The 25,363-nt window shown below is 41.4% G+C and overlaps 2 protein-coding genes across 3 annotated transcripts; one reads left to right on the plus strand and one right to left on the minus strand.

Moving 5' to 3' along the window:
- Nucleotides 1–544: 544 nt before the first annotated feature.
- LOC125286215 (ribosomal protein S6 kinase beta-1-like) lies at nucleotides 545–17,327 on the plus strand. The gene is made up of 15 exons (XM_048231050.1): nucleotides 545–838; nucleotides 1,987–2,030; nucleotides 2,144–2,264; nucleotides 2,389–2,457; nucleotides 6,734–6,881; nucleotides 7,051–7,108; nucleotides 7,701–7,801; nucleotides 8,007–8,097; nucleotides 8,290–8,380; nucleotides 10,533–10,640; nucleotides 11,127–11,189; nucleotides 12,031–12,108; nucleotides 12,407–12,514; nucleotides 12,847–12,959; nucleotides 15,674–17,327. The coding sequence occupies exons 1-15, from the start codon at nucleotides 713–715 to the stop codon at nucleotides 15,957–15,959; spliced, it is 1,605 nt and encodes a 534-aa protein (XP_048087007.1). The 5' UTR covers nucleotides 545–712; the 3' UTR covers nucleotides 15,960–17,327.
- Nucleotides 17,328–21,099: 3,772 nt separating this feature from the next.
- On the minus strand, nucleotides 21,100–24,279 carry rnft1 (ring finger protein, transmembrane 1). 2 transcript variants are annotated; one of them, XM_048231073.1, is made up of 9 exons: nucleotides 24,100–24,279; nucleotides 23,087–23,538; nucleotides 22,897–22,973; nucleotides 22,712–22,812; nucleotides 22,438–22,591; nucleotides 22,087–22,245; nucleotides 21,902–21,967; nucleotides 21,677–21,778; nucleotides 21,100–21,536 (listed from the first exon to the last, which is right to left on the minus strand). In XM_048231073.1, the coding sequence occupies exons 1-9, from the start codon at nucleotides 24,123–24,125 to the stop codon at nucleotides 21,402–21,404; spliced, it is 1,272 nt and encodes a 423-aa protein (XP_048087030.1). In that variant the 5' UTR covers nucleotides 24,126–24,279; the 3' UTR covers nucleotides 21,100–21,401. The 2 variants fall into 2 exon arrangements, with proteins under 2 accessions (XP_048087030.1, XP_048087021.1); XM_048231064.1 differs by having other exon boundaries at nucleotides 23,087–23,541; nucleotides 24,100–24,278.
- Nucleotides 24,280–25,363: the final 1,084 nt, after the last annotated feature.

Consider the following 25,363-nt stretch of genomic DNA (forward strand, 5'->3'; position numbering starts at 1 on the left):
AAGGCTGTAACAAAACAAAATGTGGAAAAAGTGAAGCGCTGTAAATACTTTCTATATAGTTTTTTTTTCCAATCAAGACACACTAGACTCATATCTTTGTTTATCTGTTTATCTTTATCTGTTTATTTTTGTTTGTTTGTTTAGCCAGTCAGTCATGTTAATTTTCGTGCATTCAGGTTGGCACCAAAACCTATTATGCCTATAAACGTATATATATCTATCTATCCTAGAGAGAGAGAGAGCGCAAGCATTTTTTGTGTATCAGGGCTGCAGCACACAGCCGGAGGTCGACTGCCACAGACCAGCCATGGCGCTGTACCAACCCTACGATCAGTGAGAGAGGTTATAATGTGCATGTGTACACAATCATTTCTATTGCCTACTTGCTTGTCTATGCACCACATGCTAAACTGAACATTCACTTTACTCATCTACATTCTTTTTTAGGTTACATTTGGCACAAGATCATAACACAGACAAATCATAGCAGAAGCAGATGCTCTGTAGGGAAAAAATATAACAATTGCAAGAAATGTTGTATTGATAAGAGATGTGAAAAACGTTTGCCGAAATGATGCGCCTGCGCAAGAACTGCGCGTCAAGAGTTGCTTTGTTTTTTCCCTCTCAGGAATTTTGTTTGACTGCTATTTGCTACTGACAGTGCGCATGGGGCATAGTAGTAGCCGGTTATGGCGGTAGTGTGTAGATTTTCATGAGGCGGGGAACAAGCACCATAAGCCGAAGAGAACAATCAGAGTCTGAAGCTATGGCGGGCGTGTTTGATATTGACTTGGACCAGCCAGAGGAAAATGTCTCTGATGATGAGCTTGAGGATGGGGTAAGGAAATTTGTCAAAGGCATCGCTCAGACTTGGAACAGGCGCGGGCCTGAAGGCAACACATTTTGCTATAGCTAACGATGGCTACATAGGCTAATAGCTAACTAATGTTGGCTAACAGTAACGTTAACAGTGTTGAGATGGCATATAAGACAAAATCTCATGCCAACTGAAATGAAAGTTTTTGCGATCTAGGGAACGCCGCTCTAACTTAAAATAGGGAAGTTCAGAGTATCATGACAACATTGCACCACCCCAACATGGTGTCACTGTAATTTTAAAGAGCCTAGCTACTGTTAACACTGGCTCAACGATAACGTTACTGTTAAGTTGACTAGCTAGCGTTAGATAGGAAGCTAAACACCTATGCGTTAGATACAGCTTAGTTATAACGTTACATAGTTACTAATAAAGTATCAACATGTTTCAGTGGTTCAGGATCAAGACACCACTAACCTGACCATACGATTTTACTTTACGTGAAGTTATTTTAAACAGTTTTCTGCAGGGAATAGTAATGTAAACGTTAATCGTAGCCACTTCGTTTATGTTAGCTAACTTAGCTCTGCTGCATCTTTAGACATTAATTTTACGGTTTGATTGGCTGGAATTCCCACTCATTGTTTGTGTTTGTTAACGTTAGCAGTTTCTAGATAGTGATAACGTTAACGTTATTGGTGGTTTGTTAGCTGACATTTGCTGTCGACACTTACCGGTGATCATGCCTTATCATGTTTACAGGCTTTCCTAGCGATTGGCCCAAAACATGCCGAATCAGTGCACAACGCTTAACGGTGTGCCATTAAAAGTAGTGATATATTCACTGATCTATCATAATCCCATCCCTACACATCTTCTTAACTCATTTAGACACTCAGGTACTGAACTTGAAGACCTGCAACGTGTTGCAATGTAATGTAGTAGCTAGGCCTAATAAAGGTTTGAAAATCCTTCTGGCAATAACTATAGTGTTTTCTTTTCATTACAGAAAATTATTGTTGTTTCCATATTTACATTGCATGTATTTGGATTTAATAAATAGCCACGTGGTCTATAATAGTAATGAAAAAAATCGACCTTGTCAATCTTTCCATATATAACATCTTTCCGTGTGTAACATGTACACTTTTGCCTTTTTTTTTTTTCAGACTCGCCTTAGCGAATGTATGGAGCAGTCCAGCAGCTTTGAATTGTGAGTATTTCTTTGGCCTTTGACATTTATTCAGGAAAATGTTTGGAGTGAGGGAAACCCTTACTGTTTTCTATTTCCATAATGTCTTTGTACTGCTTTCTTTTGTTTTCTAGTGACATGGATGACTGTGAAAAATTTGAAATCTCTGAGGACAGCGTCAACAAAGGCACGGAGCAGATTCGTCCTGAGTGCTTTGAGCTGCTGCGTGTGTTAGGAAAAGGGGGCTATGGAAAGGTGTGGAAATGCTTTTTCTTTTGCTCTATTATCTGCTGTCTCCCTCTTCGGCTTTGCGTACCTTTTGTTTCAGTCTTAGAGGTGTGTGTATTGTCCAACAACCAGGTTTTTTGTCTATTTTTAGGTTTTTCAAGTCAGAAAAGTGGCCGGAGCTGCTTCTGGAAAAATATTTGCCATGAAAGTTCTAAAGAAGGTAACTGAATTGTTTATAACTGCCAGTGTTCTCAAAACATCAGAGGGAAAGTTTAGTGTGCCAGGTGACTGCTATCCTCACCAGTGCGTTTGGGTGTGTTCTGCATTAAGCCTCTCTGTCATTCCCGCTATGATATAACAGGTGGGTGGAGAAAGATAGTGTCACTATTGTTTACAACTGTGAATCAGAAGTGTTGTTGTTAGTAGGTGGTGTTTAAGAGGTAATTACATCTGATAAGTGTGGGGGTGTCTACAAGCTGTTCATCTGAGCTGTGACTTCAGTATATAGTGAGAGGAGGCCAGACTAAAAGTCACACTTTTTTTCATAGTTTGGCTGGTCCTGCAACATATAGTCAGGTGCAACTTGAATATAATAATATATGAAAAAATATATACTGACATGAACCCTACATGAAACATTATCGTCTACAGCTGGGAAGGAGCACTCTCAAATGCACAAGTTCTGTGCACGTTCAGTCAGATATTGGTTCTTGCGCTATGCCTGAAACACACGTGCATACCTAAATCCTCAAATTATGGCCGGGATTCTATTCATAGCTGGGCCTCAGATTCGGACAAATAAAGGCCAGTAATAATTTTGTTTTCAATTTAAATTTATTTTATATTGTGTATGAGTCTCCAAACATGTTGCTCTCAAGCTACCAGTCGCATGCCGCCACCTTCTGAGCTAGAGGCTAAAGCAGTAACCTACCGGTACATTTAAACACAATTGTTGCTGCCAGGCATCAGCCTACACATTTTATAAAAAAGTAAATCATGCATAATTAAAAAAAGAACTAAATTTAGGCTATCGTAGACCTCTTTGGCTATATGGAATAAGTTTTCCATTGCAGCACACATTCCATGAATGAATGAAAGCGGATGCCTTATCTCGCAATAAGCGGATGGAAATCCCGACACTCTTTCATACATGAAACTTAATAAAGTGAACCATCAAATACCCCACAGATTTCAGTGGTCATCAGTCCCGATATTTAGCAATATAATCAAACAGTCCAAACGTAAATGAATCTGCTGCCAGCTTGTGACTCCACATCGCCCAAAATGCTTGATTGCATTCTCCACATTTGGAGCAAAATGTTCATGTACCATATCAGCATTTTTGTTCAGTGAATCGTTTGTAAATTGCTTTACAATTACTGTCGGACCTATAGGCCTATCGCCTGGCTTGCTTCGGTCACATCCTTTTAAAACTGCATTTATTTTCTCTCTCGTGAGCATTTAAAGGAAAATTCCGGTATTTAGCACATTGAGTCCCTTTTCTGGTTTGTTTTGGATCAACTAGAGTGGTGGACACCGAAATTTTGACGATGGGTCCTGTCTCGACTTTTCTGACTCGTTTTGAATCGTGTTTGACTACTTCAGAGTGGCTGCCTATGGGCATGCACAAACATGTCCTTAAAACAACCCTTAACGTTCGTTTTCAAAACTGTGCAATTCACCGAGTGGTTAGTGGTGTTTTGTGGATTTTGTGAAATACATTTCTGCAACTTATAGTACGGTGCAACTTATATGTTTTTTCCTGTTCATGATGCATTTTTTGACTAATGCGACTTATAGTCCGGAAAATACGGTATATTGGTATGCTGTGGAATGTGAATCTCCACAAGATATGTAAAACATGTGAGGTCTTATGCCAGTTAACCTAGTTATGAATTAGTTTAGAGAACCATCTTAACAGGTGGCAGTTGCTAGGCTGTGTTAATATGGACTAATTGGCTGTTTACATAATTACTTATATTTGAGGGTTAAGCAGCGATGGAGATGAAGAGTGATGAGATTAAGGAGACTCTATCGTGGGCTATATTATTTATTGAAATGGATGCCATTTAAATGTAGACTTGTAAGCATAGCCTGATGTAAAGTTTAATTTCTCAAAATGAGCACAATAGAAGATTTGCATTCACAATGATCACAACCACCAGATGATGTTAAAGGGCTTCACATAGCCATGAAATAATCCTGAAGGCCAACACGCATTGATGAAATCTGACGCCCGTCAAGTCTGAGTCACGGCAGTGTTTTGAATATGGTTCTATTTCTTGAGTCTCAGGTCCATAGAAATGGCTTGGTTTTCAATTAACCGAGTGTTTTTACAGCCTTCAACAATGTTAGGCAACACTTATGGCCCTGTGGGTTAGAAGCTTTGATTTTATTTCTTTAGCTATCCTTGTCACTTATAACCAAAGCTAATAGTACATAGCAGATAGTTGGCTGATTTAAAAAAAAAATACAGGATCGTATTATGTACTATACCAGTGATGTATACCACTGTCAGTTAAATTGCTTTGAAATGCTACTGTTCGTTTTATGCCTCAAACTCTCTACATAATTAATGTCTTGTTTTCACCGCTTTGCCGGTAACATGGATGTTTCAGAATGTTGGATGAATTCCATGACCCACCACTGAACCAATGGGCGCTGACCTTGAGAGAGATAATAGGATGTCAATGGGGCAAAAGCTCACTGATATCAATGCAGTAAATGAAGGGGGGAAAGTCCTTCCTCCCCCCTTGCCCTTCTTGAACATGACAATCTTGTGTTTTGTATTCACACTGGAGCCATAGCAGAAGATTAACACTAATGTCACTACTAGGTGGCCAGGGGATGGAATAGACTAGAGGTTTGACTACCATTTTGCTCCCATTCCCACTTTACTTTACAGCATGATGGTGGTAAATAATCTTTCCTTTTGTATGAGTGGGAATGGAGGTAAGGCTTCATGGCTTCCTGAGGCTCATGAAGGCACAACCTTAGACTGGTAAATGCAGGGATTTAATGAGCAACTCGCTGTAAGTCCAGAGGAATTTAATAGTTTCCCTCGAAATCTCCTGCTTGATTGCTGTTCTTTCTATTTTCCCATGTGCCCTCTATGCCCTTATTTATATAATTGACAACTGCTGTGCTTCCCAGAAGCAGAATGTTGGGGCTATGTTTATGGTTTGTATGGGCCTGTATTTACTGTAGCTATCATGCATGGAGAGCAGCAATTTTTTATATTTTTTTTCTTTAAGTAAATTTCTATTCCCAAGGTTGACGATAAAAGACTTTGATGGTGCATGGAGAGTATGCTGCCAAATATAACTTCATCCCAAGAACTCTCAGTCTCTCTTTCCCTCCCCTCTCCACCCAGTCACTGTGTAGAGCTGCTCTCAGCACATGTAGTATTGTCAGACCTGACGTTGTTCATCTGCGTCCCTCTAGCAGGCAACTGCCAGTTTTTACTGATGCTGGCCCTTGACCCTTTCAACAATAAAAACAAAAACAATGCTTGAACGTTCTATTTGGGCCCCAATCTACTTCCTCTGCATTAAGATAACATATGGAATGTTAAAACGGAAGTCTTGTGGGGCCAACTATGATGCTGATAATGGAACTCTCTTGAAAGGGTCCATAGACCCTTTCAACAATAAAAACAAAAACAATGCTTGAACATTCTATTTGGGCCCCAATCTACTTCCTCTGCATTAAGATAACATATGGAATGTTAAAACGGAAGTCTTGTGGGGCCAACTATGATGCTGATAATGGAACTCTCTTGAAAGGGTCCATAGCCAGAGTGGTTATATGAAGATCATAGACATTATTTATTGTGATAACCTTCGGCTTGTCCTCATTTTCAATCTTATGCACCAACGCTAGGTTTTGTTTCATATGGCCTTTGATATTGATGTGACGGTGCAAGCGTTAGAGGTGTGTGTGTGCGCGTGTGCGTGCATGCACATACTTGTGGTACAGGGGTGGCTCAATTATCCAGAAACAGTTACAGTGTTGTATTCGTCGTCTGGATGCTTAGAATACTTCAGATTCCAGAATTAGATTACCGTTCCCCACCACGTGTCTATGACTTACAAGATGGAGGCTGTAATTAGGCCGGTAATGCTACCGTGTGAAAATGTTTGGGCGTTTTCTCTGGCCAAGAGGAAAGGGTCATAAACTTAACTGTCTCCCCCTCTCAAAATGAGTAAGCCCTGTGATGATCTTGTTTGCTGTTGGACACGGTGTTGTTGGTCTGCTACATGGACACTTATTCAAAGACAAAAATACTCCTGGAGATATGTCTGATCTTTTTTTATTTTTATCTCATTAATTCATTTCTCTAAGTTTCTTGAAAAGATCAGTGGGCTATATGTATTTTAATTAAAACAGTGGCATTATGATCCGATCTCACTTGAGGATAACCCTTCTACTAGTGAATCCATAATTGAGGGTTGACATTAACGTCCATTCTTTTCTTTGTTTTCCGGTCATGGCAGGCAATGATTGTTCGGAATGCCAAGGACACGGCTCATACTAAAGCTGAGCGGAACATCCTGGAGGAGGTGAAGCACCCGTTCATCGTGGACCTGATCTACGCCTTCCAGACCGGGGGGAAGCTGTACCTCATCCTGGAGTACCTCAGCGGTGAGCAAGCAGCACACGGACAACAAACCAAAACGACAAACAAAACTCACACCCCAAAACAAACACCTGCACACAGACACACAAGTTACTTTCATTAATAGGGTATACTTTTCTTTTTTCTAAGGATAAGTGTGTCTTTGAGTTGTTAATGTGCATTTTGTAAATGCAGGTGGTGAGCTCTTCATGCAGTTGGAGAGAGAGGGCATCTTCATGGAGGACACGGCATGGTGAGACAGGAGGAGATGGATGGCACGCACGCACGCACGCACGCACGCAGAAGAAGGGCAGAAAGCACTGCAGGCCCTTTGAGACCTGGAGTCCTCACGCCCTTGTTTTGTACACAGACATGCGGTGTGTGTGTGTGTGTTGGGTGGGGAGCATTGCGCAACATGCTCTGGACGTCCCTAAGTAATGCCGCATATGCAGCTTTTTGTACCCGCCAGTGTTACACACACAAATAGCTCTCAACTCTGTAACCCTTCAGGGCCAAGAGCCAACAGCATTGGCAGCGCAGCGCTTGGGTTTGGGGGTTGAAAATGTGCTGCCTACTGCATACCCTGCGCAGGCCTGAATTAGTTATCCCTTCCCCAGAAATAGACCCCACATTTTGACATTTTGTTCTAAATCTAGTAGCCTATGGTCTTTATTTGATTGATTTGTTAAGTTGATGAGATGGTTTTATTGCTCTTTTACCCAGTTGTAAAAAACCTCGTAACCCAGTGAAAGTTCACTGAAATGAAAACATGAAAGTTCACCAAACAAAAACAATACTGACGTAACTGCAGACAGTTCAGTGTTTATCTCCTCTGTCCTAATCAGCTTCTACCTGGCGGAGATTTCTATGGCACTGGGTCACCTTCATCAGAAGGGCATCATCTACCGTGACCTAAAACCAGAGAACATCATGCTTAATGACAAGGGTAAGTAAGAAGGTGTTCCTTTCTAGTCCTGCTGAAAACGGCACACTCCATTTGCTGCACATTTACTGTACTTCCCATCTCTTTTTGTCTCCATCTGGTGTCTGTTTTTGCTCCTAACGTACAACAGATACATTTTTGGACTTATGTGGTGATGCTAAATCAGCCAACAGTAGCCTTGTGTCCTCTGTGATTCCTCTCTCTGTAGGTCATGTGAAGCTGACAGACTTTGGGCTTTGCAAAGAGTCCATCCATGATGGCACCGTCACGCACACATTCTGTGGAACTATAGAATACATGTAAGCATGCAGCAATATCTTTTTCATATGAATGCCATGGCCTCGAAATCTAATTTTATTTTTTTAACATTGAAAACTTGCAGAGGATCTAAATGACTAAGTCCATAAAGCTATTGTGGCAAATATATACATAGGCTAGTCATTGTCCAGGAAGTTGTGCATGCATTAAATGTTGATGATTGGCTGGTGCAGGGCTCCAGAGATCCTGATGCGGAGTGGCCACAATAGGGCGGTGGACTGGTGGAGTCTGGGAGCGCTGATGTACGACATGCTGACAGGGGCGGTAAGGAGTCCAGCCAAACCGTAATCAGAGCCAAGCTTGTTGTGTTGAGACTGGGTCGCCATCATGGTGATATTGTGTCTGAATATTACAAGGTGTACTTTGATAAGATCAGATGAACAAGGCGCAGAGAGTTCACGCGAGTATGTGTTAAAAAGATGGCGCAGTAATGCTGTCATTTGAGAGCAGGCAAGTTTTATAAAACAGCTAGACTGCTCATCATCCTGCTCAAATGAATTGTCTTGGTATATGGCCATGTGAAAGGCCTGTAAACAAACCCTTACAATTCCAACTAGCTACCTATGTTATCAGGGTCCCCGCGGATCCTTAAAAAGCCTTAAAGACAACTTTCGTTTTTTAAGGCTTAAAAAAAAGTCTTAAATTGTCTGGAATGTCTTGGATTTTCGAAAGGGAGGTATTCAATTTTTGTATGAGATCGCCGAGCGTCATATTTTGTGTACTTTTTTTTTTTTTTTTTTTTTTAACCCAATTTTATAAGTGACCGGTGTCAGGGCTGGCGGAAGCAAAGTCCTTTTAGGCAAGTCCCTCCACTCGTCGGCCATATAACAACGCTTTTTGAGCACTCATCGGGCATCCTATTCAGCAGAAATGCGCGTGCGCAAAGCTTCACGACACCAATCTTGCTCCAGCGGCGAGTTCACAACACATGATTGGCAAGATGTCTTCACAACACACCACATGATTGGCTCAATGTATTTACATGTCAACGTTTTGCCGAGGAAGGGGTGGGATATGTGTAGACAACGGCCATATTGGCGTTACAAACTAACCCCATGCATTTCTATGGAGGATTTTTTGAGTGCTGTGTCTCCTCATTAGAAAGTCTCTGGCGGAAGACATTCCTGCACCCTGGGCGAAATAGGAATATGTCGTCCCATGTTCATAGACTGTGTGCCACTTTCAACTGTGTGCTACCTTCGCAGAAGCCCCTGGCTGCAGAGTGCAGATCGGGGATGTACTCAATGTGTGGGGGAGCTCAACGTTGCTACTTTCCACCGCACAGAAAAATAATAAAATGTTGCGGGGAAATTGCGACCAGGCCTCACAGAAAAAATGGTAGCCTACAATTAAGCAATTTCACTGGAGGAAATACATGTTGACCTGTTTGCATCTCTCCAGCATGTGTTGCTGGCTTAGCTTACCCAACAGGGATGTGAATACCCTGATCTGTCTGCGGCTTGCTCGCCAGCCTTTCCCAGTACTTCCCAGCAAAAGTTGTGAAATATAACCGCATATTCCGTTTTTTTAAATGTCGGCGACTGGCTACATAAAAAAAAAAAACTCTGTAAATGCGTTCATAATACGTGCGTGCTTGAGATGAAACCAGCAGTTTTTCAGCAGAAACATGCAAGGCTACTACAGACACAGATGACGAACAGAACAGTCAGCCTCAGCTAACCAAAAGCAAGCAGCCCAGACCCTAAAATTGGGCATTCATAGCTGTGAAGGTGATTCACACAATTATTTTTCTTTCCCCCAAAAACTATATTTGGTAACTTCTGTACACATCCAAAATGGGGTGGCTGTTAAAGTTAGTAAAAAAAACAGCTTTTAGTTGTCATATTTATCTTTTTTTGCCGTGTTAGTCTTAATTTTTCCATTTAGATGTCTTGAAAAGGTCTTAAAAGTCTTCAAATTTGCACTTGAAAAATGTGCGGATACCCTGTGTTATGCGCTTTGAGATACTGTGGTCCAAGTCTGGTCCACCTGAACCCGCAAACCTATGAAAGCTGAAAAAGCTTTCACAACACGGTGTTCTCAACTACTTGATAAACTACTTGATATTGATAAACAACATTAGTTAGCATTCTAGTGAGCCTTTTTAACACTGCCAGCTGTGCTATTGTTGTTGGCCTTGTCAGTAGTTTGGGTTAGTTGTCAATCAAAACTCATTACTGCAGCTTTAATTTGTTACCTATGGACCCTTTCAACAAGGTAAACAAAAACAATGCTTGAACGTTCTATTTGGGCCCCAATCTACTTCCTCTGCATTAAGATAACATATGGAATGTTAAAAAGGAAGTCTTGTGGGGCCAACTATGATGCTGATAATGGAACTCTCTTGAAAGGGTCCATAGAATAACCCTCACCTTTCAGAGTGGAATGATGTGACCTCTCATTTGTGTTTTTATAGCCACCGTTTACTGGTGAAAACCGGAAGAAGACCATTGACAAGATTTTGAAGTGCAAACTCAACCTTCCACCTTACCTCACACACGAGGCTAGGGATCTTCTGAAAAAGGTGAGCTATAATTAGTTGAGGTTTATTTGACCACACTTAACACAATATAAAAGTATTGTGTAAATGTTTCATCCATTTCGCTAGAAATCCATCCCCTTAAATGTGCAGAGTGCAAAGATTTGAACCCCATGAACTTTTTCGGAAAATTCAACAAATTGCGTCAAATTGAATTGAGTCATCCAGTTGTTTGTTCAGGATGTGCGTTGAAACCAAATCCTGGTTCTGTAATGAGAAACAGATATAGGTGGTTTCGGATAGAGCCATAAATAGTTCCAGCCAATTAACATGTTGCTTCAGGAGGGTAGAAAGGATGGGTGTAGGATTGTGCTGGGCAATGGTTTCCAGTGACTTCTCGTATCCTCAGTCTCCTGATGTGATACTGAGTCTTCCAGTACTCTCACAGCTGAATCCTGAGTCAGCGGAGGACGGGGCTGCCAGTAACTCTTGTATTTGTTTTGTTTTGACCCCCCCCCCCCCCCCCCTTAGCTGCTAAAGAGAAATGCATCCCTGCGGTTGGGTGCCGGGCCAGGAGATGCATCGGAGGTGCAGGTAAATATGCGCGCACACACATATACACACACACACACACACATACATACATACATAACCATTTCAACAGGAATCACGCTCTCTGCTGGCCAGAGCCAGGAAATGCTGTAGAGACTTGTAAATTTACACACAGCACACACACAGCATACTGCTTCTTCCCTTTCTCAGGTGTAATGAGAGCTTTGTGATGCAAGCCACTGTGCTTTTAAAGGTGCCCTGCCACACATATTTCATTACTTTTTGGTAATGTCTGAAGTTCTACCATGGACTCTGTAACATTTTTTGTGGAAAAAATCCCTTGGTTACCTTGTTTCAAGCCATTCTAGCGTGATATAGAAAGCCTGCAGGAAGACTCAGCTCGATTTGCGCTAGTTCTCATTAATATTCAACTAGCTTAGCTGCTTAACTCTGATTGGCTAACAGCTAGTCTGTTTCGTCCATAACATGACAGCCGTTATTAACTAATTTTAGCTTGAGTTGAGTTGACAATAACGTTTTACTTACAGACTAGGCACTGGTCGTAGACTGCCACAATGGTAGCTGTTATCAACTAATTTTAGCTTCATGGCATGAACTTAGCTTGGCTAGTGAGTACTAGCATTGTCCAAATGGGCATTAAACCTGCTAATCTAGCAAATTCATTCATTTTTTTTAAACATTTTCACATTCATGACAGCACACACATATGGACCTAACATATTTAAAAAAAATACAAGTAAACACGGTTTTGTGTGGCAGGGCACCTTTAACAGTTTTGGTTCAGTTATGTTTGTCTGGTTGCTACTTTGTATGTTTACTTGTTCATGTCCTCATTGTGCATCCATGTTTCCTGCATGTTCAGGGCCACTCCTTCTTCAGGCAAATTAATTGGGATGATCTTCTCGCCCGCAAAGTTGAACCTCCATTCAAGCCTTTTCTGGTAAGCACATATTTACTACGGTGTAGAGATGTTATAACCTGACTCGGTTGACGAAATTCATCTGACTCCAGATGAATTTCGTGAGTCAGGTTAGAGATGTTACCCATGACGTGGTAAAGATAATGTCATATCAATCACATGACTGCTTAGACAAGGACCTCATTTTTCTGGAGGCGGATCAGTGTCCCTCACCAAGAAGCTGTAGAACTTTACTGGGGATCTGCTGGTTGAAACTCTGAGCTGTTGTGTATTAACTTGTTTCAGTAGTTGAATGATCATTTCGTTCTGATGTTTACAGCAATCGGCAGACGACGTCAGTCAGTTTGACTCCAAATTCACCAGCCAGACCCCAGTGGACAGCCCTGACGACTCCACTCTTAGCGAAAGTGCCAACCAAGTCTTTCTGGTGAGCTTACTCTCCGTCTTTCAAGTTTGTTTTTTGAAGACCAGGTGGTCTTCTTTTATTTATTTCTTACGAGAAATGGTTAATGTGTTTCATATGTGTGTGTGTGTGGGTGGGTTCCCTCTCCCCCTCCTTTTAAATGGAAACTTTGTTCCGGCAAATAGCGTGATTTGTTTTCACATTATGTTCATTCTCATTGCTCATCTTCCTCCATTACGCTTCATATCATTTCTTTGTTTGCCATGTGGATGTGCTGTGCAGTTCCAACCACAGGCTGGTCTGAATATCTCCCTCTGATTTGTTTTTCTTTTTTTTTTTTTGGTCTGTTTCAACAGGGCTTTACGTATGTGGCCCCGTCCGTGCTTGAGAACGTTAAGGAGAAGTTTTGCTTCGAGCCAAAAGTCCGCTCCCCACGGAAGTTTCTGGAAAGCCCGCGGACACCAGTGAGGTAATTGTTTTCCTGCGCGTGGCTTTTCATTGGAAAGAGGCTCCCAGCTGGCCACTGTCAGACTAGCAGTGACCGTAAGCGCAGACCAGAGAGTAGTTTAAATACACATTGTTGACTCAAATAGCACTTTTCTACGCTTACTTAATGGGTAATGTCTTTCAGCCGACTGTCTGTCATTGCCGAGCATTTATCTCTGCACGGATCATTTTAAACCACAGCAGTTTGCACATTGTGTGCTTTAAGAGCCACTGTTGGTGTTGTGATCCGTTGCATGTTTTTGTTTTTTTTCTCGTAGGCTTTACTCCTAGTAGATTTATGAACTCCCTGACCCTTGGGAAAACTCAGCTAATATTTGCAAAACGGATACAAATAAGCATAAAGAGACCAACAGAGAGAGTCTCTGATGGACGTTAAATTATGGTTTGGTTTTGTATCATCTTATATAAGGCATCATTTCTCAACCTTGGTGTTAGTACCTCATGTGGGGTTGCCTGAAATTCAAATTGGGTCGACTGAAATATTGGGTATCTTACAATTGACCAGTACATTACATTAAAATATATATACAGTTGTGCTCAAAAAAATAGCAGTGCCTTTAGAAAAAAGAGTAAATGTCAAAATTCTTCAAACAAATTGTACTTTCATGAACACAGATGCATTGGGGACACAGTACATTCTATTCCAAAGCAAAACAATTGGGCAAAGTCATCAAAACTGAAATAATAATAATAATGATATTTCATAGAAAGTCAGAAATGCCATGTTCAAAGAAATAGCAGCGTTGCCATCTTTCCTTGGAAACTCAAAAATGTACTGTACAAACTAAGAAATTCTTGATAAGTGAACTTGGCTGAGTATCCTAAACTAATATTTTGTTGCAAAACCACGGTTTCTGATAACTGCTTCACATCTGTGGTGCATGGAGTCAACCAACTTCTGGCATCGTTCAACAGGTATTGCAGCCCAGGTTAATTGTACTGTATTCCACAATTCCTCTTTGTTTCTTGGTTTTGCCTCATGCACTGCACTTTTTATGTCAGCCCACAAGTTTTCTATGGGATTAAGGTCCGGGGATTGGACTAATCGGATCCTTCATTAAAGTCTAGCTATGTAAAAATTAACTTAGACATCCCGCATGAGATAATCATGGGTAATAATGCTTGATCAACGTTCCAAACAAAGCAGCAGAGCAACCTGAGGCCTATTGCACAAAAGCAGAATTAAGACATCCGGGATAAGTTACTGAGCTGCGCTCAATGAATCCAAAACAAGAGCGTACAGGCTTAATTGGTTGCACAAAGACCAAGCCAGGATGAGCAGACACGGATTCATCAAGCCAGGTGAAACCCATCCTGGATAAGTGCGCACTCACGGCTCCCTCAAATAGACCCCGCCACCGATCACAGATTCACTGATTCACCATGGCAACTAGTGGCTTCATTGCTTCTTCTACGGTGTGAAGTAGGTAGCGATAGCCTTTTCACAACAGCAACAAACAGCAACACCTCTGTTTAGGAGAATATTAAGTATTAGTAAGTATATATACTCTTTTGATCCCGTGAGCGAAATTTGGTCAATGCATTTATCCCAATCCGTGAATTAGTGAAACACACACAGCACACAGTGTACACACAGTGAGGTGAAGCACACACTAATCCCGGCGCAGTGAGCTGCCTGCATCAACAGCGGCGCTCGGGGAGCAGTGAGGGGTTCGGTGCCTTGCTCAAGGGCACTTCAGCCGTGCCTACTGGTCGGGGTTCGAACCGGCAACCCTCCGGTTACAGGTCCGAAGTGCTAACCAGTAGGCCACGGCTGCCCTTCTCAGCCCAGTTCAATGCCCAGCTAGCTCCATTCAAACTTAGTCATGTATACAGTTGTATAGATTATAACATTGAGAAACACACATTCATTCAGATATTCTACACATCCACGCAACACTACTATTCAAGTTAAGTTACCTGCCCGGCAAGAAGTTACATTGCCCGGCAAGAAGTCCACAATCAATTAAATTGTCTTGCCACGATCTGTGGAGCTTACAGACAACGTTAATATTGCAGCTAGTGCCGCGACCACTACGCACGAAATGGTTAGGCACTCCCATGACGTCACATTGTCGCATGACAGGTCGGGAATGGTGAGTATGTAAGAGTTAATTAATGATCACAAACGTTTAAATAATGACAGTGGGTCTAGGTATATGTGATAACAATGTGTAGTGGGCAGTGGAATAACTATTGGTTTCCGTTTGTGGTGACTGCTGACTGAGATAAGGGATGAGATTAAATAGATCCGGGAACTTAGCCTGGTCTGGAGCAGGCTAGCTCCACAGAATAAATCGCCATGGTAACTTATACCATAACATATCCTGCTGCCCCCTATCCTGCTTTTGTGCAACTGGATCACGGATAAATTGAGCCAGGATAACCAAGATATCACGGCTTAATCCCTTATCCTAGTTTTGTGCAATAGGCCCCAAGCGAGGTAGTCAGACAAACAAATTAGCTTGCTATGACATTTGGGGAAATATATCACTCTCAACTGGATGTTACAGCAGAGATGAGATGCGCTCTCTGAATAATTGGGGTTGCCAGCGTTTTATGTGACATCAAAATAGGGTCACCTGCCAAAAAAGGTTGGGAACCCCCTGATATAAGGCATTGTTTATCATCATATGTTATCACCATGTGTCCCCTCTCTCTCTCTCTCTCCCCCAGCCCCATCAGGTTTGCTGGGGGTGACTGCTGGCCACGAGGCCCTCCTCTGCCGGGGTCTGCTGCCGCTGCTTCCTCCTCCTCGTCCGCCCTGCTGTCCCCCAGCGGCGAGCAACCCATGGACGTGTCAGCCGTGGAGCAGATGGACTTAAGCAACAGCAGCTCCTCCAACGAGGCGTCTGCCCCCCTGCCCATCCGGAAGCCCCTGGGTGGTGACGTGGGCTCCTTCCGCAAGCAGGCCTACCCCATGCTGTCCAAGCGGCCGGAACACTTGCGCATGAATCTATGACACACGGCTCAGCTCGGCGCCTCACTCAGCCTGCTGGACGCTCTTAGCGAGTTGCTCTTCCACCATTTATTTTTTCTTTTGTTTTGTTTGTTGTGTTTTTTTAACCGGAAGACACTTTAGAGAATTAATGAAATTACCCAGAAGGCCCCTTGTGTGTCGCCGACACCTCCAGCCTCCCTTTTTGTTTTGTTTTTTATTTTGAACCGACCAATGAGGAGGCCGTGAAAGGAGGAGCTTCAACGGGGGTGGGGGGATCTTGAACAGTCTTGCTCCCATCATGAATTGCACGACGAAGGAGATGTGGCAAGCAAAAGAAGAAGCAGCAGAAGAAGAAAAAAGAAAAACTCCAGCATGCCACAGACTCTGGGTCTCCCTTTTGCCTTTTGCGCTTTGCACATGCTGGTGAGGTTTGGCGGACGCCGCTGGACAAAACCCCCGGTGTTCTGCGTGCGTGCGTACGTACGTGCGTGTAAAAAAAAAAAAACTTCTGATTACTGGTGCTTTTAAATACTCCGAGAGGCCCAGCCCGGGGCACTCCACACTGCCGCTCCGCGGAAGGCTTTGACGCTGGACGAAACACGCGTAAATCACTTTGTCATGAGTCTATCACTTAAGAACCGAGTGGGGCAATGGGCTTTTCTAGAAAGAAAAAGAAAGAGGGAAACTTAACACCCCTGCCTTATTTTGGTTATGTGGCCTGGGCTATCATACTGTATTTAGTTGATAGAAAACCTAGATCAAAACCACATTTATTTTTTATTTTCTGGAAACATGGACATTGGTGAGGATGGAAGACTGTTTCTGGTAACTTTTGACCTTGTTTCATGCAGTTTCATCTAATTGATTTGCTTTCCAAATATTTCTTGATGGATTGGACGCGATCAATATGCTTTACTTATGTTGCTTTCATTTCTTTATTTTTCCTTGTTTTTGTAGAATGTACGCTGGCTTTAAATACTTTTGACGGTCATTTGAAATGAAGACTTGAAAACACTCCCAAACTCTTCGACAACAGTATTGAGATGTGCATGATTCCCTGGGGATTCCTTGGGCAGTTCCGCTAGGACTCATGACTTCTTTCAGATTGATATCTGGGTGACAAACTTAAAAGCTTTCGTAATTTTATGTATAGAAGAATAACTTTGACAGATGCGCGCTGGGCTGGTCGAATGTATGTGGTCAGTCGACGAGTTCTTGGTTTTGCTTGTGAAAGTGAAAGCAAACACCTTTATTATGAGTTGTTGATATTGAATGCTGTATACCCACAGTTCCTTTATGAGCCTCAAGGATTCAAGACTTGTGACTTTGTTTCAGCCTACCTCTCACATTTCTGTTCCATGACCTCGTTCTTAGCTACACAAATAGCTTGGGGGGAGAGAAAGTACTCTTCTTGCTCTAAAAGATGGACCTTTTTCTCTGTTGTGTCAAGTCAGAGCCTTGTATGGAACCTGGAACCATATGTTATAGATCTGTGTGAAAACGGTCTTTCTTCAGTAACCCTGCAATGATGATTCTACACAAGCTGCATGTTTAGAACGCGAGCAGAAGCTGAAGTCACTGCGAGATGTTTTTTTTTTTGTTTTTTTTGTCTTAAATGTCTGTTACTGTATGAGTTGATGATAACCTGAACTGCTGCTGTATCTTTGACTGACTGAATTTGGGAGAAGCCATAAGATGAGAGATGTTCATTAGTGGTGATCAACTAGCACCCAAATGTATTCATAATGGCTGAAATGAACACGCAGGGCACCATTACAATGGAGACCTTTGGAGGGTCATTTTAGTAATTTAAGTGTTTCCATTTCCATTCTTTTTCTAATTTGTTGCATAATCTGGCAAAGTGAAAAAGTTAGTGCACACATAATTGTGTTGGTATCTGCTCCTGGTATGTCTACTGTGTTTGAATCTTGTTCTTTTAAAGGTGTATACCCTCAACCAAGACATTCATCCTTCACTTTTAGGGCCCAACATGATGATTTTGTTTTAAAGACATGATCAGTGTAATTTACTGTTGTCATTTCACATTATGAGATATTTCCCCCTTTGAATCTTCTACATATATTTAATTGAATTTGCAAGCTTAGTCAAAATAGTCCAGCCTAGATTGAAAGCAGGCCTGTTCATGATTTGAATTTGCAGTAATTTTAATTACTTTACATATAAGTTATTCAGTTTTACTCTTTTTTAAAAAAAAATAATTAAAAAAAAATGTTAAAAAAAAAATAAACTAGACTTATGACATTTAGAAGTCTGCGTATGAAGACCGGCTCTTCTCAACACTTGACAGAGCTCTCAATGGAATTCCCAATGGAGCTCTCAATTGGATTCTTTGGTCGAACCAAACACGCATTATGCGTTTGAACAAGGGCATTGTTAGGCTTGGAGCAACTCCTGAATTGCCATCACAGTCTGAACTGTAATTCATTGTCTGTTTAATTTATGAAATGTGCAGCGGATGTTGGCATCGGCATATTGACACAAATTTCATACTACACAGCTGACACTCCAAAGGTTTGGAATTCTTTCGCACTGCCTGCCTGGGATTTTGTTTTCATATTTATTAAGATAGCGAGGTTTGATGTTTTTAAGTATTTTATTTAATCAAGTGCCATTTAACAGCTGTATTTCCTGCACTATGCAACTAACAAGCTATGTTTGCTGTGAGTAAGTCAGTGTTAGTTTAGCATGACATCCCTCCCAGAACAATTTGTTTTGCTTTTGGATTCTTGCCCCCTGAATGAAATGCTTATGATAGGTTGAAGACGTACCAAGACAACAGATGAACAATTAGAAGTTCTCCAGGTTGCTCCTGAAATATAGTGTAGGTCCTGACGTCTTGTACGGCAAGGGTACAGTTTGTTTCAGGTGTCGAGTGTTTGTAGAGATGAGAATTGTAGGTTCAATAATTTGTCTGTAGTCTTTGGTTTGCTGTTGTATTGGTTTGTATCTTGTGCTCTGTATCTGTACTCGCAGTGTGCTTCTCTGCAGTTTGCACCTAAAAGTCTAAAGCTTTCCAACACTTTTCACTCATTCCACTATGCTTGAAAGACAGCCGACCTCGTTAAGTCGTGACCAACTCTTGGCTTGCTGCCATGTTAACATAGTTTTTGGGGAACTGCATTTTGCAGGTGCCTATAGGGCCTGGCACTATATGTGTATTCTCCATTTATGGATGCGCATTATGTCAAAATAATTGGACGATGGAGAAATGGTTTCCCTCACATTTGAGTCACACGTACACGCACACATACAGTTGTTGCTGTTGACCTATCAATATCACTGTTATATATTTTTCTTTCAAGACATCAGGACTTCCTGTGGTTTTGTACCTTCTGGTAAGCAGAAATGAACTAGTGATTTATAGGTGAGCAGAAACAATTCTCCAGTGGGTATACACCTTCACATCAGCAAATAGTTACCGGTAAGCTTGCAAGGGTGTTTCAGTGGTGGGACAGGACACCAAGAACACTGACTTGAGGTAAACGGTGTCGCTGTTGGTACAGTCTTCACCAGAACCTTTGCTTAAAACTCTGAACTCCATTACTGTAGTTTGCTTTGTATGAGAGTTGATGAGCTTGAGCTTAGATCGGTCTTAACACACTCACATCACTTGCCTTCTGTCTTTGAGTGTAATGATATACTCTAAACAAAACACCTCACTTTTCACCATGGGAATCTTAATTTGTATATAGTTTTACATGTTTCATAGATCTTAAAATTGATTTTTCTTTTTTGAAGTGACTAACTCTATTGTCAGTTCAAAACTGTAATTAACCTTTATTCTCACGCTAGTGTCTGGCTTAGGGTGGACTTCAATTCTCAATAGTTAAGGCGCTCTATACTGTCTGCCCTATGATAATGCACTATGCACAGGCGCCACTGGGGTTTCAGCACCCAAGTGAAACTATTCAGATAATGGATCTGCTTGGCCTTTTGAGCATAAGCAAAGATGCTTGGAAAAAAAGGCCTAAAACTGGCTGTACCTTGGATGTATACTGACTGGTGTGTATTATGTTTAAAGGAAAAAAAAAAAAATCTAGGTGAGTTCCGATTGATTTCTTTCAGACACTGTAGCCAGTTCTTTACAGGCCCACTCGGCCTGTTTGTGAAAGCGCATCTGAAGAAATATCTCGCAATAACACTGGTATGAAAGATGGTCATGTTGAATTGATGAATCTCTTGGACCTTGAAACTTTTGATATTGCAAGTGAATGGATGTAAATTGCTGAATAAAAAATATGTTCATATTGATCTGCTGTTGCCTGACAAAATTTGTGTTTAATCGAAATACAAGACCAAGTAAAAGATGAGGATATAATCAATCAAATGCATTTTATTTATTAATGTGAAATATATCATTTAGGAAAAAACACTTTGTACATGATCCAACTATACTGTGGGACATGGTAAGAAAATAGATGTATCTACTTCTCCCTTAACTCTTTGGTTTTCTTTTTAATATGTGAGTACATGTTTATAGAAAAATAAATCACATCAACATCCTTGAGTCTTTAACATGTTTGCACGTACTGCAAATTTTAAATACACAAAGTAGTCAGATTTGTTAGGAAAGGAGATTCCTCGAAGTTTCATTTCAAATGCTGATCAATGAGTAAAGTTGATCACAGATGAGAAATGAATGTATAAATCAGGCAAGATTTGTAGGATCATTATGACAGCTAGTCACAAAATACAATGAAGCATCATGGAAACCAAGAGAGGATAAAACAAAAACTGAAACTGCTCAATAATAAAGAGAGCAAACATAAAGCGCCATTCATAGCCCATTTCTTGCGTCCCCAAACCAACTCCTTGCTCCTAGAGTATTCCAGGTGTTAAGGTCCAAGAATGGACTTTTAAAAGAACACCCACAGTAACCATGATGCCCTCCCCCCATTAAAAAAACACCCCCTAAATGGTCTAGCTCAACTTGACTGGAAAGCTCCTCTAATGGTTTAGCCCAACATGATAACAAGCTCCCATAAATGTTTTTACATCACCTCATATGCACCTGAGGATACATGAACCAAAAAATAGTCTTACAAACTGAACATCCCCTCACTGAATTATTACTTAAAACAAAAAGCACAAACAACTACACTACATTAAACAGTATTTTTTTTTTTTTTGGGGGGGGGGGGGGGGGGGGGGGGGGGGGGGGGTCAGAAAAGGATTTGTAATAATAAGATAAATGGGGAGGTTATGATATCACATTGGAGTGCAAATTGCACTAAGACTGACTGACCCCAACCAGCCCTTGAGCAACACTGAGGGCGGGGATGGTTACCCTTTGTGCACTGAGGAGGAGTATTGCTGCCAGACAGCACATTCATGACACTGTGCCTAGTGCCCAACCACACTAGTCAAGTGGTTTACACAATGAGGTGGCTTTTCTCATGTTTAACATCTCCTTTACAACTCCATCCTTCATTCCTTTCACAATCAGTATATTTGTAAGTAAGCAGAGGTGGCACCAGTTTTCCACTTGTGCACTTTGTCCGTGATGACCGTTCTGCAGAGAGGGCACGTCCTGTCCTGGTTCAACCACAAAGCAATGCACTCCTCGCAGAAGATATGCTTTCGGAGACATACAAAAATAATGTTTTCAGCCACAAGCACATCAATTACTATGGATAATTCTGATAGTTTTGTGTGTGTGTGTGTGTGTGTGTGTGTGTGTGTGTGTGTGTGTTTGTGTGTCTCTTAAATGTTTGTACCTGACACAGGAGGACTCGTGGCTCTCTATACTCTGCCCGACATATGGGGCACACATCCCCTGCGTCAGCACACTGACTCTTGGTGGCGGCGGCGCCACTATTCTATAGAATAGATACAACAGGGTAAGCACAAAAAGAAACAGAACACTGAACATGAATAGTGCAAGAACACTGCAAGAAATTCAACATAACACAGACACTCCAGAGTGCAATGAAGGTGCTTACCTCATTGCTGAGAAAGATAGTAATTGTTTTCTGAAGAGAACCCCATTGTCCATAAAGTCCCAAAAGCTGGGAAAACAAAAACTTATTTGTTGAAGAGGTCCACATTGGGGAAATGAAACCTGACTGAAACCCAAAACAGACTAAATGTATGACCACAGTGACATTCTGAAGGAATCTGTTCTTACCTTCAGTATGAGGTAGACCAAAGCAAGCAGGATACCCAGGGTCAGGCCGGTGCGACCATCTTCTTCCTGGTAGGTCACCAGGTAACGAAACCAGGCTGGCAGGGGCACCAATGTCTGGTACACCTGCCCAACCTCCTCAGTCATCATAAACCATTTCCCCTGTAGGGAGCACAGTGACAGTTACGTTGACAAATCATTACACTGCCAGAGTCACTCAGCATTTGCATGTTATAGCACTGTTTGACAATTCTGTTTTTGAGGAAAGGGGAGATGTTTGTAATGTAATGTAAATGTTATGTTTTTGCTGGACTGGTTTTACTTTGTAGGACTTGTTTGACTGGTTATCCTCACCTGAGTCCTGTATGCAGCCATGGAGGTGGGGAGCAGGAGAATAAGGCACTTTAATCCCATGAAGATGAACTTTGCAACAAAGTTGGTCACCCCGACAGCCCATAAGACTTCCCAGAAGCCCAAGGGCTCGATACTGGGGCTCATAAAAATGAGACTGTAGAAAAAAGAAATGACAACAAAAGGAAGAGGAAATGACACAACAAAAATGAGTGAATTGTTGAGTTAAATGTAAAGGGGACTGTCAAACTATCCATATTTGTAAATTCATTCCTACCAGTAGTAAAGTGCATCGCTGAGGAAAGCGTAGTAGACCAGGAGTGTGGAAGATGTCAGGAACAGCAAGAGCCAAACACACTGAAACTTTGAACGTCGATCCTAGAACACAACATCTGAAATTACTCAAATGTAAGCTACGTAAGTGATTAGGCCTACTTCTGTCACTACGGTTGGTAGACTTACCTGGACAAACACTTGGCTCTGAATATTTTTGTTTACATATACAAAAGTTGTAAACAAGCCAATTCCAACAGCAAGCCCTAAAAGGCAACCATCATACCTATTAGTTGAAGTATTGAACCAAGCCACGTGTTCATAACTTAACATGTGTTGCACATCAGTGATCAACATAGTGTGTATGTAGAGTACATACCTAATGCATGTTGAATAATAAGTTTAGCACAGAGAATGATTATGAACGGAAGACTTTTTTGAATCCAGCGAAAGAGGTAACGAAATTCAGAGAACGATGTGCTCGGCTCTCCATTCTCCAAGTCGGAATCGATGGATTCGTTCTCGGGTTCGGGTTGAGGATGGGGGCGGCTGTGTCCATGGGTATGCGAGTGACTGTGAGAACCTGCTCGGGTTCTGCGCGATGCATGTCTCCCGCTAGGTCCTGTCGATGAGCCAGTCATGGAGACACGGACATCATCTGGTTCCAATGTGTTGAAAGAACCATCCGTGTTGGGTGTCCTCGGGAGTCGCTCTGGTTGCAGTGTTAGGGATAAGCCATTTCCTGAAGGAGTGTGCGTCTCTGATGAATTAGTCTGCATTACAATGGGAGATTCCCTCAGTTTCAACGCTCTTCGGTTCTCGTAGGAATTTCTTCTATGCGTAAAAGGAAATAAAGGGTTGAATGTGACACAAAACAGGCCAAAGCCAAGTTAATCCATGATCCCATGATAGTATGAGATACCGTTTGGCTACGTCGTACGCTACTCGAAAATCAGTTGACATTTCCTAGCTTTCAAGTTAGTTGAATTTCTCATTTGACAGTGGCGGTGGAAATAGGTCGTTAACGTTACCCACTTTATACTTTGACAAGGTTATAACCTAATGTTACTTGCCAAACAGACAGTCTACGGAGTTTCCAGCATGGCAGCAAATTACAGCGTTAACTTACACATTTAGCTAGAAGGATGCTAGCTAGCTATTTCAGCTACGTTTGGCTTGTATCATTTCTATATTGTGACTAATTTTACATCAGCTGTGAACATGGGCTATTTCTGTGTAGTATTTTGGCTTTAAAGTTCATTTGCACAGAATTATGTCAATATACCAGTCTAGGTTAGTGGCCATTGATGCGCTATGCAGAAATGACAGTGGCTAGCTTGTAAGCTAACCTGCATACAATGTTGACCAATGCATTTTAGTACAAAATACTACCTGTCATGGTGAGTCCGCAGTTTCATGCTAAACCTGGGGTCTCCATTTAGCTAGCTAATAATCTAAGCAGTGCTAAAAATACAGAAAAATAAAATAAAACAAACAAACGAGAAAAAGAAGGCAAGCTAGCTGGCTATGCCTGACCCATCTTTAATCAGAGTAAACATCCTGCTACTCGTGTGACGTTTCCTGTACGTAAAAGGTCAAAGTTACAGGGTCAAAGGAAAGGTCCACGTAGGCACACTAATTTAATTCTAGGCCCATGGATTTAATTCTAGAATTTAATTAAAAGAGAAAAATAAATTGCAAAGATTATCTGGGCCTACTAAATTAACCATTGTGTTATTGCATGTGAGCAGAGCATAACATTGGTACATTTCCTCTGAGATCATGATTGCAAACAAGATTTATGTCAAGGACTCATTGCCAATTCCCCAGGCATTCCTTTCAGGGAGTCCACTGTGAGTGGTGTTATTTTCTTTTTCACAATTTCTGAATTGCAAGACAGACACAGACATGTTTCTCTTTGAAACTCACCACCAGCATGAAAACACATGTAGGCTAGATACACTCAAACATGAATTTAACTCCCATACTCTAGTCTAAATCAGCTTTGTTCAGTGATGTAGCCAACTTATTGTAAATTCTTAGATAAAACAATTTTGTCAGCTTAGAGGATGTGCTTGAACGTTTATCTCTGTTGTCTGGCCAGTATAAAATCCGAGATGTTGGGGGTAGCAGTAACATTGTAACATGGTGGTATGGTGTTTGCTGCAGATTTCTTTCTTGTATATAAAAGCAGGTGTAACCATAAAAGAAGTTGGGCCATGCCGTGTCAAATCAGACCAAATCCAGGAAAATGGTTGCTGCACCGTCTCAGATTTTGCTCAAGATTTGAGACGTGCAAAATATTTTTTTGTTAAATTCCAATATTTTCATAAATTTTTTCACCCTATATTTTGTGTAATGTTTACACTCTCAGAAATGCCTTATCTTGGGGTTATGGGCATTAATATCTTGAAAAATATTATTCCTAGCCTGTCCAAACTTTGTAGGGTGGAAGACAGACATGTTCTCGATATGATTAGTCAGTTCAAAGGTTGTATTGCATGCCAATTAGTTTTAAATAAGGCCATGTATAAATTGCAAAATTGATGATATTGAGGGTCTTGCTAATTTTTTTTTTTTTTTGTATCCACATGGCACCAATAATTATTTTGTATGCAAATGCTTTATTAATGTTGAGCCAATAATTGAAGTCTCT

This window comes from Alosa alosa, chromosome 2 (genome assembly GCF_017589495.1).
Source record: "Alosa alosa isolate M-15738 ecotype Scorff River chromosome 2, AALO_Geno_1.1, whole genome shotgun sequence".
Taxonomy (NCBI): Eukaryota; Metazoa; Chordata; class Actinopteri; order Clupeiformes; family Clupeidae; genus Alosa; species Alosa alosa.